General features: G+C 41.8%; 2 protein-coding genes across 3 annotated transcripts in view; both read left to right on the top strand.

Annotated features, from left to right (window-relative positions):
• Nucleotides 1-544: 544 nt before the first annotated feature.
• Nucleotides 545-5,096, top strand: sowahb (sosondowah ankyrin repeat domain family member B). Of its 2 annotated transcripts, none has more exons than XM_076164103.1 (6): nt 545-1,170; nt 1,607-2,456; nt 2,569-2,742; nt 2,908-3,329; nt 3,489-3,676; nt 3,762-5,096. In XM_076164103.1, exons 1-6 carry the CDS (start codon nt 652-654, stop codon nt 4,210-4,212), a joined length of 2,604 nt encoding a protein of 867 aa, XP_076020218.1. In that variant the 5' UTR covers nt 545-651; the 3' UTR covers nt 4,213-5,096. The 2 variants fall into 2 exon arrangements, with proteins under 2 accessions (XP_076020218.1, XP_076020217.1); XM_076164102.1 differs by having other exon boundaries at nt 1,604-2,456.
• Nucleotides 5,097-6,341: 1,245 nt separating this feature from the next.
• wdr7 (WD repeat domain 7) overlaps nt 6,342-16,690 on the top strand; it is a 54,757-nt gene continuing 44,408 nt past the window's right edge. The window contains exons 1-10 of the mRNA XM_076163680.1: nt 6,342-6,509; nt 7,656-7,827; nt 7,949-8,055; nt 8,230-8,308; nt 8,963-9,137; nt 9,321-9,397; nt 9,857-9,976; nt 10,096-10,241; nt 10,650-10,752; nt 16,417-16,561. Coding sequence (XP_076019795.1) covers nt 7,669-7,827; nt 7,949-8,055; nt 8,230-8,308; nt 8,963-9,137; nt 9,321-9,397; nt 9,857-9,976; nt 10,096-10,241; nt 10,650-10,752; nt 16,417-16,561 — 1,111 coding nt within the window. The 5' untranslated portion in view covers nt 6,342-6,509; nt 7,656-7,668. The remainder of the gene's footprint in view (nt 6,510-7,655; nt 7,828-7,948; nt 8,056-8,229; nt 8,309-8,962; nt 9,138-9,320; nt 9,398-9,856; nt 9,977-10,095; nt 10,242-10,649; nt 10,753-16,416; nt 16,562-16,690) is intronic.

The raw sequence follows: 16,690 nt of genomic DNA, 5'->3' as shown, positions 1-16,690 counted from the left end.
GTTTATATTTAAGTTCATTAACAATTATCATAATAACTGATACAGTAAAACATGGTTATTCAATGTTAATATCATTCTGTTTCACAAACGGAAGAAAGCTAGACTAGGAAGAAAATTACCAAATATACAAAATACAATTCGCACCAAAAGCACCAAACGGTTTTTCTTTTTAATTACAAACTTTACACACACTTATACAGGGCATGTGGTCAGTTTTTGTGTATTTTACAAAAAATTAAAAAACGTTTTGACATAACAACGCGTGTAATTCACTGTTATGATCAAACCTTACAGGTATTTCCTGTATGTTTTCAGCTCAGTTAACCCCTGAGCACTTTCTAAAACTGATAATGCCTAAACATATAAACTGTAATATTAACTAGTATCTCCAGCTGGCGCGTAAATGAAAATACTATCCTGTGAAATGTGACAGATGGAACATAGAAGTATCTGTAACACATCCAGCTGCATGTTCCACCTGTGCTTCAGACCAGTACATCCGGTTTGAAGAATGCAGCAGCAGCGTAAGGGTTAAACAGGCTACCTGAGGTGGGCGGAGTCTAGTTTCTGTCAGTGAAGCTTGAGCTGCGACCTTTGGAATCTGACAGACAGAAAGAAAGTCCGCTAAAGTAAAATACAGTAAAGACGGGAATGGCCACAGACTTCACCCAGGATTCCCTATTACATTTCCTGAGGAGCAACGGAGACTCAGTCCGGAACTCGGATCTCCTCCTTCACTTCAGGTGCTTCCTGCGGGGCGAGGGGGACCAGGCCCACAACCGGGAGCTCTTCAAGAAGTTCGTCAACAATCTAGCCACCGTCAAGCAGGTGGACGGGGTGTCTCATGTTGTCCTTAGGAAGAAATTCAAAGCACATGTCTCCGGTGGTGGTGGAGGCGAGTTCTCTGGAGCCCGCGGGAAGAGTTCCGAGCCGCCAACGGGGTCAGCACACCAGAAACCGGTTGAGAGCAAACAGAAGCCCCGCGGTCCCGTGGCCGGGCTCCCGGAGGTAACAACACTCGCCTCGCAACCTGCCAGGAAGATCACCCTCCCTGCTGCAGGGATATGCGTGAACAACAACAATAATGTGGAGACTAACCGGATCTCGGAGAAGCACAACCGGGCTCAACAACAACAACAACAACAACAACAACACCGACTACAACAACAGGTAAACATCAGGGCGGCCACTTCCCAAAACCAACAACTCCAGTATTTAGTCATATCCGAACCACGCCCCAAACCCTCTGCGGAACCCCTGAGTTCATTTTTGCAGCTTTACTTTGTAGTTTTGCTTTTCATCCAATTATCGGTTAATTGATAAAGAAAAATATTTAATAATTTATTTACAAAAAGAATACTTAAAAAGTCACAGCCTCAGTGATTCTGAGGAATTCCTTTATTCAACTCTGCAACACATTTCTATGATATTGATTCTAAGTCTGAAAAGTTAAGCCTGTAGTCTAGAGGAATGAATTATTTCAATGATCTGGAATTTATCTGGAATTGTGAATGTTATACATGAACATTCATTTTTTATTTACTCAATTTATGTTATAAGTTCTCTATGTTGCATTTTGTGTTCATTTGCCCTCATTGAACAGCAGAAAGGCGATTATGGCCTGCCTCCTGGAACGAAACCTGCTGTCAGGACCCATGGAGAAGTTACCTTCTCACAGACCCCAACAGTGAAGGAGGTCCCCCGTAACATTGCACCATTATGCAACCAGGAGCTGATTGGAGAAGCTCCTCAACTCCATCCCAGTCGTTCCCCTCAAGATGTCCTGCGCCATGCACGACACAGAAAGAGCTACAAAAACGCAGTCTCCTGTGATGATCAGGAAGAGGATGAGGAGGAAGATGACATCCCAAGGAGACCTGGTTCAGTGGGGGGTGCATGGCCCCAGGCAACTCCTCTCTCCAGTACAGTGAAGTCTATCTCTGCCTCCTCGCCGTGTGTCACAGACCCATCTCCACCTTCCGAGGTCATTTCCTCCTCCTCTTTAAACTCTTTAGGCAGGAAACATGAACTCCCGCAGATTTTCATCGAGGACGTGGAAGAGGAAACACCGTCCCCTAGAGGCCAAAGGTCAGGGTCAGGGGCCAGGTCAGGAGGCCAATGGGCTGGACCACAGATGGATATGGGGTCGGTTCCAGCCCCAAGTGAGTCAGCGTTGACCAGACGAAGCCTGCCTCTGGAAGCAATGCGCTACACACCTTCTCCAGACAGAGCAGAGGAGAAAGTGGAGCATCACATCTATGACGCCCACTCAAACCCTCAGCACTCCCAGTTTGAGTCTGAAATTGGGCCCGGTCACAACTCTAGGTCATCCAGTCAGAGCGGCATCTTCTCCCCCTTGTCTGAGGCGCGAGTCTCCAGCAGTGACTGGACACCATCTGTCTCCCCCAGAGGATCAGGGTGGAACAGCAGCAATGAGGAGCTGCACACCAGACAAGGTACATCATACACATCATCAGCAGCCGACATTAGATCAGTGTTGATCTTCATCTAGATTGAGATTTACCTTTTTGTTGCACTCATTAATGTGACATCTGTCTGTAACCTCAGATGATACTGGGACTGGGGCTCGAATCCAGGACTTGCTCATGCAGGCCAAAGCAGCCAAAGCTCAGTCTGTAATGTTTCCTGATGAAAGTAAAACCACAGCACCTTGGCATCACTCTCATCTCCATGGCAGCAAGGAGGACATCACCCATTTGTCTCCCTGGCGCTACTCCACAGGTCTGAGCTGACTACTGTCCATCAACTGTTATAAGAGTTAAATAATCAAAAATCATCTTGTGGGGTCGAGCCCTGAGGAACACCACAAAAAATTGCTTGTCTTAATTACTGAAGGCAAACCATTTAAGTGCTGCACCTGTAATAAAGTCTTTTTGAAATACACAGGGAATATCATTGGTGACAGCGAGGAGGTGGAGTCAAGTGACGGCTCTACCTCTTCGTCTCATCTACCTCGTCGCCCAATGATTACCCAGCTAGTCAGCAGCAACCTGAGAAGCAGGATGTGTCGCAGTCTCGGGGAAGACTTGGACCGGCCTTTTCCTGAGGAGGTTAGGGGAGGAGGAGGAGGAGGTGGTGATGCGGCCCGGTTAAACCGCCTACAGTTGATCTCCTCCTCCCTCAGCCTTCCCTACAACCTGTCCTCTTCCTCGCTATCATCTTGTTCCACATCACCTTGCTGCCACAGCATGGCGGACCTGAATGAGCGTGAGGAAGAGGGCCGAGAAGGGAAGGAGGCCAAAGTGAGGAGGAGCCTCCCCAGCACTTCCTCCTCTTCTGCTCACATTCAACACGAATCCCATCGGCAGGTAAGGAAATTGTAGAAAATAAAGGGAAGCATCCTTTCAAGTGTAGCTCTGATTCAGATCTATGCTCTCAGGTAGGATCCCAACTATAAATTATTTCCTTTTGTCACTGTGACCCTGATCCTCCCTATAGTTTAAGTACTGTATGTATTTTATTTCCAGTCCCTGGTGCCTCTGGAGCCCAGGGAGCATGCCTGGTTGGTGAAAGGGGCAGCAGGCTCCTGGACAGACATCTACTCCCTGTTCAGAGAGGATCCGTCCTTGCTCAACAGACGGGACTTCATCTCTGGTTTCACCGTGCTGCACTGGATCGCTAAACATGGAGACCACAGAGTCCTTAACACTTTATGGTATGGAAATCCTTCTAGTTCTACTCTCATGTAGCAAGCTCAACTTCAGGAGCATCTAATTTACTGTTTCCCCCTCTGATTTTAGGTATGGAGTGGAAAAGGCTGGTGTGACCTTTGATGTGAACGTGAGGTCGGTATGCGGCCACACGCCTCTCCACATCTCTGCTGTTCACGGCCACAAGAGCATGATGCGGCTGCTGGTTAACAAGTTCGACGCCAATGTCGGACTCAGAGACACAGCGGGGAAGAAGGCGTGGCAGTACCTGAATTGCAGCACGACGCCCGATTTCTTCGAGATGCTTGGAGCGCCGCCGCGGGTTGCTGTGGCCGCTCACCGGCCAGACGAAGGAGACAGGAGCCATCAGAAACAGCATCGTCAACGGCGTCGACATCACCTTTCTTCTGCTTCCTCGGGAGAGAGGCCGCTGACGGTTGCGGGCACAGTCAGGGTTAAAAGGTCGTCTTCTCTCGCTGCGTTCCTCAAACACAAATCCCTGCGCCACTTTCACGGACATCAGTCTGATTCTTCTCTTTAAAATCCTGATCAGTTACTGACTTCTGATTTACTGAAATGATTTATGTGTAATGACACTTTTCACTGCAGAACTAAACTCTACAACAAAAAGTAGTATTAGTATTCTAACATTTCGGGAAATATAATGACTTGCCTTCTTCTCAGGTTAAGTGTCATCCACGTGTGTGCTATACATTTCAGGACGTCCAGAGTCCTCACTTTTAAAGGGACAATGTAAGTCAGAGCTCATTGAACTTAGACTTTTTAATAGTAATTTGAAGGTGACAGGATGTCTCTGCTGTGATCTGGATCTGCTACTTTGGATTAACGCCTAAATGATTGGTTACACTCTGCACAAAGCTTTTTATTCAGATTCTGTGTGGGCATTTTAAAAATGAAAGAAAATAATATTTCCTCTGGGTAATTCAAAACTTTTTCCCACTGAGTTCAGAAATATTTAACAATAAAGAGTAACATTTTAACTGTTAAGAGTACAAAGAATAGTCTGTTGTTATTGAGAGATTTCTGTAAGGAAGAAGTGCTTTGTGGGCTGAGCTTTCCTGAGCTTTCTTGGCAGAGTGGATTGTTTTTAACGTGATTGCCTGATGTCACTGTGGTGAAATGAACTGCAGGGAGTTTAGCAGCTACAGGGCAAATCCAGCTTAAAAGTTCAGTCAAGAGAATGTTCTGCAGCTCTGATTCACTCAAAACAAACACACTCGCACATCTACGCAGTTTAATTCTGTAGTTGTGTAATCACACCTGGACTATAAACAGACTTCAGCTTGTAAATGCCATCATATATTAATCACCATGTATTCTAAGCGTGTTTACAATGTTACATGACAGATGTATTTTATTGTTCAAAGTTTACACACTGTATATTAAATAATGTTCACTATTCAAGATGTTTATTTCATATCTTCAAATTTCTTAGTTGAATCCAGCCAAGCAGCCATGAAAAAATATCCTTATTTGAATTTGTCATTTTAAGCATTTTTATCAATGACTACAAATTGGTGGACATATCTTCATTTCTGTGCTCTTATTTTTTGTTTAGGGTGGATTTTCAAATGCTGGCCAAACACTCACTATGTGTGCATGCATCCAATACGCTGCACAACACACACAACTGATTTGTCTGTACTGCGATTCAGTCTAAAACACAATGAAGCAATATGCATGGAATTAATACCTTCCTGTGTTCTTTCAGTTCTTTAACCAGGTAAGTATTACATATTGATGGTTAACTATCAGGCCCTCAAAGGAGATTGTCAACCGTTATTGGACATTATAGTATGACATCATTGATTTGCACGACTGCATATTGTGTTCACACATCTGAAAGTTGTGGTAGCGGTTTGTTCTACTACTGAGCTCCATTGGGTGTCAAACCTGCTTTTGATGCAGGTTAATGATGGTGGACATGTCTGCTCTTGACTCTGGGTGTGCTTTGTGTGTGTGTGTGTGTTGTCATGCAGTTTCTGTTGGAGCTTGTTGAGCATACATTCTCCAATAGCTTGTTAGCAATGTAGTGTAGTTATATAATACTGTACAATCTATCTGAACAATTAGAGAGAGAGAGAGAGAGAGAGAGAGAGACGACACCGTTGTGGCAATGGTGTCCGTGAGTTTATGAATAATATCTAAATTCTCTCTGGAATTAATAGCACTTTGGTTATACTGTACACAATTTGCAGTGAGTTAGACGCAGAGGTTATGTCCATTTGAATTTGTTGAATTGCTTTTAGCGCCACCCACAATTGCCTCATCTCTCTTTCTCTCTCGCAACTGTTAAACAAGTTTTGAGAATATGAGATCAGGTTTGTGCAGCATCCACGATACAACATGAACTTCTGCCAACATAAGTTACAATGCATAAGTGCTTTAAAAGCTCATAACCATGTATCAGTTTGCACTAGTCCGAAAAAAAAGAGAACAGTACACCAGAGGCTCACTTAATGTACACAGTCTGTATTTTATGTGTTGTAAAATATGTTTATATTATAAGAAATTTAGATGAAACAACCCTCTCTTTAAAATACTCGAACATCATAGCTGTAGCATTGTATATCATATGATTCTTTTATTTTGGGGAAAACGCACGCACCTGGTTTTATTTTGAAAGTGTCAGACCGGTTGTAGGTGTAGCTTGTTTTGCGATCAGCTGACCGGAGCTGTTCAGCGCAAACGCCGCATCAATTCGCTTAAAACAAACTGGACAGCGGATATACTTACATTTTTTAATTTGTCGTAGAAAGAAAAGTCCGACGCCGATATTTGGGTCTAAGGATATGTTCTAGTAAGACTCCGGTTCTGGTATGTAATTCAATGTTTCATCCTCTGTTTGGGTTCCTTTAGCTGTGATGCTAACCCAGAAAACGCGTCATTGCAGCTGCTGTTTCGGGGGCGGCGATATCGACAAGAACGAAACGAAATCGTGTTTTTAGCCGCCTGTAATTGTAGAAAAGCTGTGTGGTTAAGCTCCGTTAATGCTGCCGTTGAAACCATTGGCGCTAGGTTTCTGTCCTCTTCATGCATCGCTGGACAGCTAAAGGCTAATACAGTATGTCCTCTAACACACGAGTCATCTGACAGGTCGATTAAAGATGCATTACTCGTCGTATTTTATCATTTCTGAGGACAAGGCATTATTCTGCAGCATGCCATAAATGATACTCGTCCATTACACGTTGCTACGCAGTTTGGTTGATGTATCCAAGGTTAGCTAGCTAGCTAGTCCTCTGCAGCGCGAAAACACAGGTTAACGTTAGATAGATAATACTGTCAACACTACCATGGTCCAGATAATATGCATTTGCCACTCAAAGAAATGTCACGTGGTCAATAAATCACGTAGAACATTTAGCGTAAGATTCTCTTGTGTGTATCACACAGCAAACGACCCAGAGCAAAGCTGTCAAACCTTAATTTGGATAAGTGGAGAAGCAATTTCAGACAGTGGAGGTGGACAAAAGGTTGTGAATCAAAGTGCAAGTTCATCCTGCTATAGTACACCAAACACAACTTGTTTGGAAAGTGACACAATGCAATAGCATCTGTGTAATCTAATCCTCTCAGTATCAACCACGTGACCATCTGGTTGATCCTGCTTGGATGATTAATGCTTTCTGAAGACTAAACTCATCCCTTCCAAACACTCCATTGGTGATCTAGGGTTATCTTCAGTGGCTGAGAGTGAACCCCTTCTGCTACTTAACTGACAAGATCAACATCCCATACATTTAATTGACTTCATGCTATACTCTGATTAAAAAGTGTTCCTTTAATTATTTTGAGCAGTGTACTTGTCAGATGTGGGGCCTGAAGCCAGCTTCAGCTTCAGAGTGTGTGTGTGTGTTTTCTTGGCAAGGTGTGTGTGTGTGTGTGTGTGTGTGTGTGTGTGTGTGTGTGTGTGTGTGTGTGTGTGACATCACTATGCTAAAGAACAATTCTGAATTTCAGACAGACCATCATTATGTCGGGAAACAGCCTGGTTTTACCCATAGTCCTCTGGGGCCGTATGGCTCCCACCCACTGCATCAGCAGCCTGCTGGTGATGGATGACTTCAACACCATTATCACTGGCTGCCATGACGGACAGATCTGCCTGTGGGACATGACGCGTGAACTGGAGGTAACTTTTCATGCCGTATCCTGCTCATCTTGTAACATCCCCATCGGCATTCCTTCTCTTCTATCTCTCCTTGTCTTCACGGTCCCTTTTGCCTCCTCTTCTCTTTCCTCTTCCTCCTCAGATTTGTCCTAGGGCCATTCTATTTGGTCATACTGCCTCCATCACCTGTCTATCTAAAGCCAGTGCCAGTAGCGACAAACAGTACATTGTCAGTGCATCAGAGAGTGGGTGAGTGTGTATTTAACTTGATTTCTTTCCTGATGAGTTCAGATTAAAAAAAGTTTTATTTTGTTAGATTATTCATATCTTTTTTTGTAAATACTTTCCAACTTGAATGTTCTCGAAGGTTCTATTTAGTAACGTCCTGTTGGTTGATGCTGTTTTGTTCATTCTGGTTTTTAGGGAGATGTGTTTATGGGATGTAAATGACGGACGCTGTATCGAGTTCACTAAACTTGCTTGTGCTCACACTGGTATACAGGTAATACACACAGACACACACACACACACACACACACACACACACACACACACACACACACACACAGTATCATATAATATGAATATACAGGTGCAGCTCAATAAATTAGAATCTGGTCGTCTTCCCCATGATTGTGTCGCCTACTGAACCAGACTGAGAGCAATTAAAGGCTCAGGAAACCTCAGCAGGTGATTTGAGTTAATGAGCTGATTAGAGTGAGACACTGTGAGGCTACAGTATGGAACTTTCTCACAATATTAAAACATTTTGAGCTGTAAGCCATAATCATCAAAATGAAAACAATTAAACGCTTGAAATCACTTTGTGTGTAATAAATCGATGGCAAAAATCCCATTATTAAATCAAATTATCAAATATATACTCTAGGTGTAACCGTCGCCGTTTAATTTCACTTCAATGTCAGAACAAGTTGAGTGTAAATTATTGTGTTTTTCTTGTCTTTTTAGATGACATTCTGTGTATAATGTTGTTAGAATGTTCCTCACATAGTTATAAATAGTCATAATAATGACATTTTAAGTAAACCTACATATCATACAAAAGAAAAACAAAACCTGCTGCTCATAAACTAAGGAAGTAACAATGTAATTATAAAGATTGCTCTCTCTTCCTCCTCCTTCATTTCCTCCGTAGTTCTATCAGTTTACCGTTGGCACTGAGAGGGAAGGTCGCCTGCTCTGTAATGGCCATTACCCAGAGGTCCTTGTGGTGGACGCTACCAGCCTGGAGGTCCTGTACTCACTTGTGTCCAAGATATCTCCAGACTGGATCAGCTCCATGAGCATCATCAGGTCACACCGGACACAAGGTGAGACGGACGGACCTTTCTCAGATGTCATTACACTGACACGTTTCTGTGAATCTTCAGGCCACAAGTTTGCTGAATTGGAGCACTAAATAATCTGTTGAAAATTCCGTCTTTGTATATTCAACTGATTTTCATTGGTAAGTGAAGTTTTCATACATCTCCCACCTCTCCTCTCTCCCACAGAGGACACAGTGGTGGCGGTGTCCGTGACAGGGATTCTGAAGGTCTGGATCATCACAGCTGACGTCAGCAGGATGCAGGTACTCTGACATACAGACACACATGAACAAACATCAATCAAATCCTGGTCTAATGTGATCTGACAAATGTAAATCTTCTTAATGTGAATGATGTCAACTTGTGATTGTGAGCCATGTTTTGCTCTTCGTATATTAGCAATAAGCGTATATTAGTGTGATTTTGTCTCCAGCCCTCAATGGGTTGAGGATTTTGGTTTCCATTGACAGTTGTTCCGTCATTTTGTTCTCAACAATGTTTACAATGTACATCAGTAAAGATTTTCAACTTGAATAATTTGTTCATCAAGATCCGATGTGTGATTTAATTGTTCCCTTAATGTTTTGAGCAGCGTAGTTTCCAGACCCTCGGTCAATCATTCTCCAGATTGAGCTGTTTGGGTCGGCGTTAACAGTTTGCCAATTGTAATACGATCCTCCCTAACGAGATCCATGTGCGTTTGTGTCTTGGTCTTTGTTCAGGACCTGGATCCGGTGTTTGAAGAAGAGTCCAAACCAATCTACTGCCAGGGCTGTCAGAGTATTTCCTTCTGTACATTCACCCAGAGCAGCCTGCTGGTCGTCTGCAACAAGTACTGGAGGGTGAGAAACTGCAGTGTGTATATACACAAAAGCCGGAATTCATCAAAGCGAACAGATAAAACAACATGTCAGACATCCTCCATTTACCAAGTCCTGTATATGTCTCGCATGTGTTGCAGGTGTTTGACGCAATGGACTACTCGTTGCTCTGCTCCGTTCCCAGTGAGAACGATCAGGCTTGGACCGGAGGAGAGTTCATCACTGCTGATAAAGTCATCATCTGGACTGAAGACGGCTCCAGTCACATCTACAAACTGCCTCCCAGGTAACCCATTTCAATTTCAACTTTATATAGATCATAACAAAGATCCTTTACTATAAAGGTATATGCTAATAGCAGGAACACTGAAACATGCAAATAAGAATGAGGCCAAGAGTAAACCTGAAAAATAAACTTTGTAATACGAAATGACGTGACATTGTCTTAAAAGCCTACAAGTGTGTTTCCTACTTCACTTTCACCTCAGGAAGACAGTCACTTGTCAGAACATTATCAGGCAAATCATTTTAAAGGAACACTATTCTGGTCATGGTGTTTACATTTATTATGTTTGGGTACAATACAAGATTTCCCCGAAATCTTAAACCCCACTTTGTTTCTGTGTTTTATACATTCTTTGTATGAAAAATGTATTCTTGAAATAAATCTGTGTTTTGTGTGTGTGTTTTCCAGCTGCCTGCCTGCTAGTGAGCATTTCCGCAGTGATGTTGGGAAAACCAAAGAAGCCTCCATCCCTCCGCTGATTTACAAGATGGCAGAGCGCACCGACAAACAGGTGAGTTCAGGCTCCAAAAGGCCTCTGATCTTTGGAAATAACAAAGCAAGTGACTTTGGTTTGCTGTGGCATGAAGAGTTAGAGGTTAGTTCTCTGTGTGCGCAATCATTACACTTAAAAAAACATACAGGAAGAGCCAGCAGACTTGTTCACTGCACAGTCTAGGGAATCTGCAGATTTTGAGTGTTTTTCAGGATATGAGTTGAAATACTTACAGTGTTACTGTTGAACTTGAGAGAGTTATTCTATTTTGTTTCATCTGTCGGTTGTTTTTTTCCAATCATTGTTTTTAAAGGACAGGTCATTGTGACAAAATTCAATTATAGGTTCTCTGAGTGTAAATTCTTCCGTTTTTCCCCAAAATTCGGTCATAACAGTTGAAAGCTATTTGCTAAGATCTGAAAAAAACAGTTGCTCCTTTGTGGAATGAAAGAACCATCATACTAAATCAGTTCATAGATTGAGAAATGTGCAATTAATCAATTCATTATAAACACTTAAATCCATCTAACATTTAAAAGTTTTTTCCTATTTGCCAAAGGTTCTCTTCTAAACATCACGCATATGATTTATTCATGTACAAATCATCATTCTAATCAAGCTTCAGCTTAATTTACTAGATCCCCCCTCAGTGTGGGGAGCAGCAGCACTGCAGGGATTCTATAGCAGCCTCATCTTTACAAACTTCATCTATAATCTCCTCTAATATTTATTACGGATCACTTCACACACATGGATTAGACCTGCAGCTGTTAAACTCAGAGTTACATAATAGATCTGCTGGGGTAGCGTTCTCATCACAATGCATTTCCACCTGAGGTATTCACACACAAATACACTTCATCTGATTGATCAAAGTCATCCACAAGACCTTCACACATTCTTTATTATTGTATTGAATATAATGATCCCTGTTTGAACTTAGTGAACACATTCATGCTCTCCAGAGAATTGGCTCTTTGAGTGAGCTTAGCAACTAGAGGTATGAATCGCTAAATTGTTGCTGGTTGTGGGCTTCATGTTGGACAGATTCCACAGTTCAACTACACATTTTTAACTCTTTCTTATGCTTAATGTCCTCAGCAGGTGGGCACTTTTGCTGATTGTGTAATTAGGTGCAACCTTGGTAAATTAGATTGTGAAACGCATAATAACACTCATTTGCGCTGCGTGTACCATGTAGGTACATCTGGCCCTCAGTGTTCTGTGTCTTTATGCTTTAATTTAATACTCTCAACTTTCAGTATGTTGTAGATCTGTGTGTATTAATTTTTATTTGTCTTAATTTGTTGTCTGTACTTTGTCATTGTTTTGTTTTTGTTCTGTATTCTGACGCTGCCGTACCCCTTCCTCCTCCGACTTCCTCCCTCCTGTCAGAAGGAGGGAGCAGGAGGTGATGATGAGGAGGAGGAAGAAAAGGTGGTTGTGGAGGTGATATGCCTCCCTGCAAGCGGGTGCCACTTGGAACTTTACACCCCAGAGCTGCTATATCGCCACCGGCCTTTAGAGGCGCCAGTAAGCCCCAGAAAAAAAAAAATGCAGGAATGCAGGTTTTCACTTTCTGGACCGAGCTGCAAAAAAGCATTTTACAAATATACTGCAACGTCTTTAGAAATCATTGTCTATGCCAACAACTATCTCTTGAAATCGGTTGTTTACACGTAAATATTAAAACTACAAATCAGGCCTTATGCATGTAACGGCAGTATAAACGGAATTGACCTTTAAACCCAGGTGTCAGCAGGAAGATTTATTAGAATATCATTGAAAATAAACGCCGTCCAGAATCCAATGATGACTGAGGCCCCTCATGGACTGATTGCTCATCTATCTGCAGCAATTTTCAATTTGCTGCAGGACGATTTTCAAAGAAATCGATGAAACTGCTGTCAGGCACAATGTCTCCAGAATAGCGTGATGTCTCTGACACTTATATAAAGTGGGAATCTTCATTTTTAGTTAGCATTTGAGGAATGTTTACAGTGTACTTGATGGGCTGTGACTTTGCAGTTTGGTCAGAAAGTGACGATTAGCGAGGAGAGGAGCACACTGAGATCAAAACAGGAGCACTGAGTGAAAACATCAGGGTCTACTCACTGGATCACAGTCACTCCGTCCCTGAATGATTCTCTTTACAAAAACACATAGTTCAACATTAGACTCTAATAAGCTGGCTACTTGGTTCAGTCATAGAAATTGAAACTCCAGCTGCAACATTTTGTTATGTAATAGTTAATAGGTTTGCAGTTGATAGTTAATGACAAGTACTATAAGCTAGGAAGATATATAAGAAGAATGAAGAATGAAAATAGAAGATGAATGTAGCGTTTGATGAGTTGTTCTGTGGTCCAGTTGGTATTTGCTGCAGACGCTGAGGCTCCTGCTCTGTTTGCTCTTCTCTTTGGTCTCCTTCCTGTTTGAGTGACTCACCTGGTTCACCTGGTTTCATGCTCTGCTCCCACTAAAACAAAAGCTCCTCTTCCAAAAGCACCATTACCCTCCTCATCTGTCTTCACACTCGATGAAGATGCATGCAAAGTCCCCAAGCTGCTTTTCCACTTAGAAACAAACCGATAGACCGATTTGGAATAGAGAGGCAGACTGAGACGACGTCCTGCTCGTTTGTTTTCCTTCACCAGTCACCTGTCACACTGCACAACAAATGTTTCGGCTTCAGGCCACAAGTGTAAAGTTAGTTGTTTTCAGAAAGTAATACTAACAAAACTTGCCAATGTTTTTAGGAAACGAGTCCAAATGTAGAATCTGTCTAACCCAATTAATTCTTCACTTTGAAGTCAGCTCAGCGTAAGAAAACTACAATCTGATAATAGAATTATTTAGTATTTACACACAGGACAAGAGGAAATGGTGTGAACTCTAGCAGACCTGGGTTAAAATTTCTTTTTAAATCATTTTGATGTTAGTTGGAACCTTTTTGGGTATTGTTATCCTATGGCTGTGTCATTTTCAACTCCAATAACAGGATTGAGAATGAGGTAGAAATGCACCGCTACAACCTTACCACTGCTTTCATTACAGAATATGAAATATAAATACATGCTTCATGAAAATAAATTGTGAATATGAATGATATATCAGCAATTTTCTATATATTAGCTTTTATTTAGCTTTTATTATTCCACATGAGCACCCACATACTACTTTAATACATATCATCAAGAATAGTCATATACATACAGATGTCTAATGTATAGCCCTATTTCGTGTAACGTATGCATTCAATATATTCCCCATGCATTGGCAGCAGGACATGTTACATTGATCTTGACCTATTTTCAAATTTTAGTCCATTTCCATTTGTATATTTTCACCCAAACAGCTGAAAGATGGGTGGCTAACCTCACCCGTCTTGTGCAGAGTTTTTGATCCAGGTCTGATCTTTGTGGAGATTTTTTACCGTCCATCTACTTTCTGTGGATCTGCTGTAAAAGTCTCTGTTTGCATTACTTTTCCACATCTTAAATTAAAATGTGGTTTGGTTTGTGTGAGTTTGTGTGTTTCAACAACAGTGTGTTTTAAAAAAACAAAAAACAAATGCTCTTTTGGTGGCACTTTGCATTGACTCTGACCTGCAGTAACCAAAAGGTTTTACCCAGCAGCCATTTCTCTTCACTCTGTACATTTAACATGTTTTAGGTGATTCTGACATGATGTTTCCATCCTCATTCTTGGGATGGAGCCTAAAAACACTCGACTCGCCTACACCTGCTGCAAATGGCTCTCCGTCACCAATAATCTGTTGTTACCATTTTGTTACGGAGTCCATTAAATCACCAAAAGTCATTTTTGACAAAGGAAATAGAGAGAATGACAGAAGGGGTCAAATAAATGGGAAGCACAACATGAGAAGGAAGGAACAAGAAAGCTAAAGGAAGGAGGTTAAAGAAATCAGAATGGAGGCCTTAAATGGCCGACCAAGGGTGTAGGAATCCATCAAATGATGTTTTTCCCAAATTGACTTATTTTCCAGGCTCAAGTAGTGTCTCGTTTCATAAATGAGCCTGTAAATGTGCCATCACAAATCTATCCCCTAAAATGTTCTTCTTCCAGACTTGATTGTCATGTAATCTAGTTTGATTAGATTATTCAAACTATTATGGAAACAGCATTTTTGTTTGTTGTGTGTCCCTGTAGAAACATCCACAGTATCAATCACACACTAGTATTTGTAAGACTCCAAAGGTTTAAGAAAATGGCACAAACCTACCAATTACACAGAAAGTTATGGGGGGGGGGGGGGTTCCTTCCTGTTCTAGACTAGAGCTTTGTTTTGGCACTTTCAGTTTAGAAACCATAGTACCGTTAAATGAGACGAGCCAATAAAACTGAGGATGTTCATAAGTAATTTCCAGACCCTTCACAGCATGATGTTCACCACTGCTACCTCACAGGTTCACCTTTATCTAGACAAACCTCAACAACTTTGAGACGAGTCCATCCCAAAAAAGAATTTGTAAGGCTTAATCTTGCCGTTATATTCCCATACAGTGAATCTTTTCAGACAATGCTGCATTTAGACCATGTCTTCAGAACAGAAACAGGAAATTAGTTTTTGGAATTATTATGTAACTGATCATTGCATGTTATACTATTGTTTCTGACGTTTCTGACTTGACGTTCTTCAGTAAAAGAGGTGAAAACCCGAACTCATAATTCTTCTCAAATCATAACTCTAGGCTCCGAGTCAGCGTCTTAGTACTTTAGCTGTAAATGACACAAACAATAATAATATATTAACCTGAATTTTGCTAAATCTGGTTGAAGTATGCAAGAAAATGAAGTGGAAATGTTTATTTGAGATATCGACCTACATAGACGCTGATATCTCTGTGATATATCGGTGATAGGAGAGCCTCGGGGACAATTTTGTCTTTTCCAAAACATACGGCTCTGAGCGTGTTATAAATGCAGCATAAGAAACTTGAATTTTTGAATATGTCAAAATTACAATGGGAACTCTAAATCATGGGCCGTTGGGAGAGAATTCTATTTTGGAGTGGATTGTCCTTTTTTTAATACCAAAAAAGTTATGCTGCCTTACTCCCATCTCTACCATTACTCCTGAAAGTATGTCATGCAGTTATATCTTTTGCAGGTTATAATCATTAATTATGGTCAACCTACACCTGGGACCTGGGATCTCAAAGTGAAACCCAGGCCCCAGCTGAACATCCAAACCAGCTGATTTGAAGGTTCAGTGATGGAGACAGGTTTTCTTTTTCTCTTCTCTGGCTAAGACTATGGATCCAGTGATTTTTGACACTTCTCTTATCACTGTTTCCTGACTTTCCCAGTCCAGCACCAGGGAGCTTCCTCCACACATTTAGACACTTGGAGTTCTCTTGTATCCAGAGCTTATGGCTCAGTTAGTGGATCCACGTTACTCCTAAAAGTGCTGCTGGTCTGCCAGAGAGGAAATCAAACAAATCAGCTAGCCCCAGTTACAAAAAGTGTTTTATAGTGCAAATTGTTTAAATCAGCCTTTACTTTGAATGTTACATAGCTTCTTTATATGAATCCAATCTTGTGTTTTCCTTCAGAGAGACAAAAAAAAACAAAAACGGTAGTAGCAGAGTTTGCAAATTTTGGAGACCATAGGATTGTTTGAATTAAGGAATTGACTCTTTTTGTTTAAACCTGCAGCTGCTGATCTGCCCTCCTGTCACTCGGTTCTTTTTCGGACGTCGGGAGCCGTTTCACAAGCTGCTGATCCAAGGAGACTCAGCCGGTCGACTGACACTGTGGAGCATCCCGGACACATCACCTCTGCAGATAACCTCTGCCTCAGGTAAGGACAAGGACACAAAGGTTTGTTCCTCAATTGACGCGCTGCATCCACCAGAGTCTGCATATGTAGACATGGCGGAACACGGGGGACATCTCGTGGCAATTATCTAGAAACTAAAACTACTCTGCT

This window comes from Genypterus blacodes, unplaced genomic scaffold (genome assembly GCF_046128005.1).
Source record: "Genypterus blacodes isolate CSIRO-AG114 ecotype Tasmania unplaced genomic scaffold, CSIRO-AGI_Gbla_v1 ptg000133l_1, whole genome shotgun sequence".
Classification (NCBI taxonomy): domain Eukaryota; kingdom Metazoa; phylum Chordata; class Actinopteri; order Ophidiiformes; family Ophidiidae; genus Genypterus; species Genypterus blacodes.
Note: the sequence above shows the minus strand (reverse complement) of the source record. Positions and strands in the feature narration are given on the sequence as shown.

Coding starts and splice junctions, on each gene's coding strand:
- sowahb (XM_076164102.1), top strand. CDS start 652: ATGGCCACAGACTTCACCCAGGATTCCCTATTACATTTCCTGAGGAGC. Junction 1,171..1,603: donor AACACCGACTACAACAACAG/GTAAACATCAGG, acceptor CTCATTGAACAG/CAGAAAGGCGATTATGGCCT. Junction 2,743..2,907: donor TCCCTGGCGCTACTCCACAG/GTCTGAGCTGAC, acceptor TGAAATACACAG/GGAATATCATTGGTGACAGC.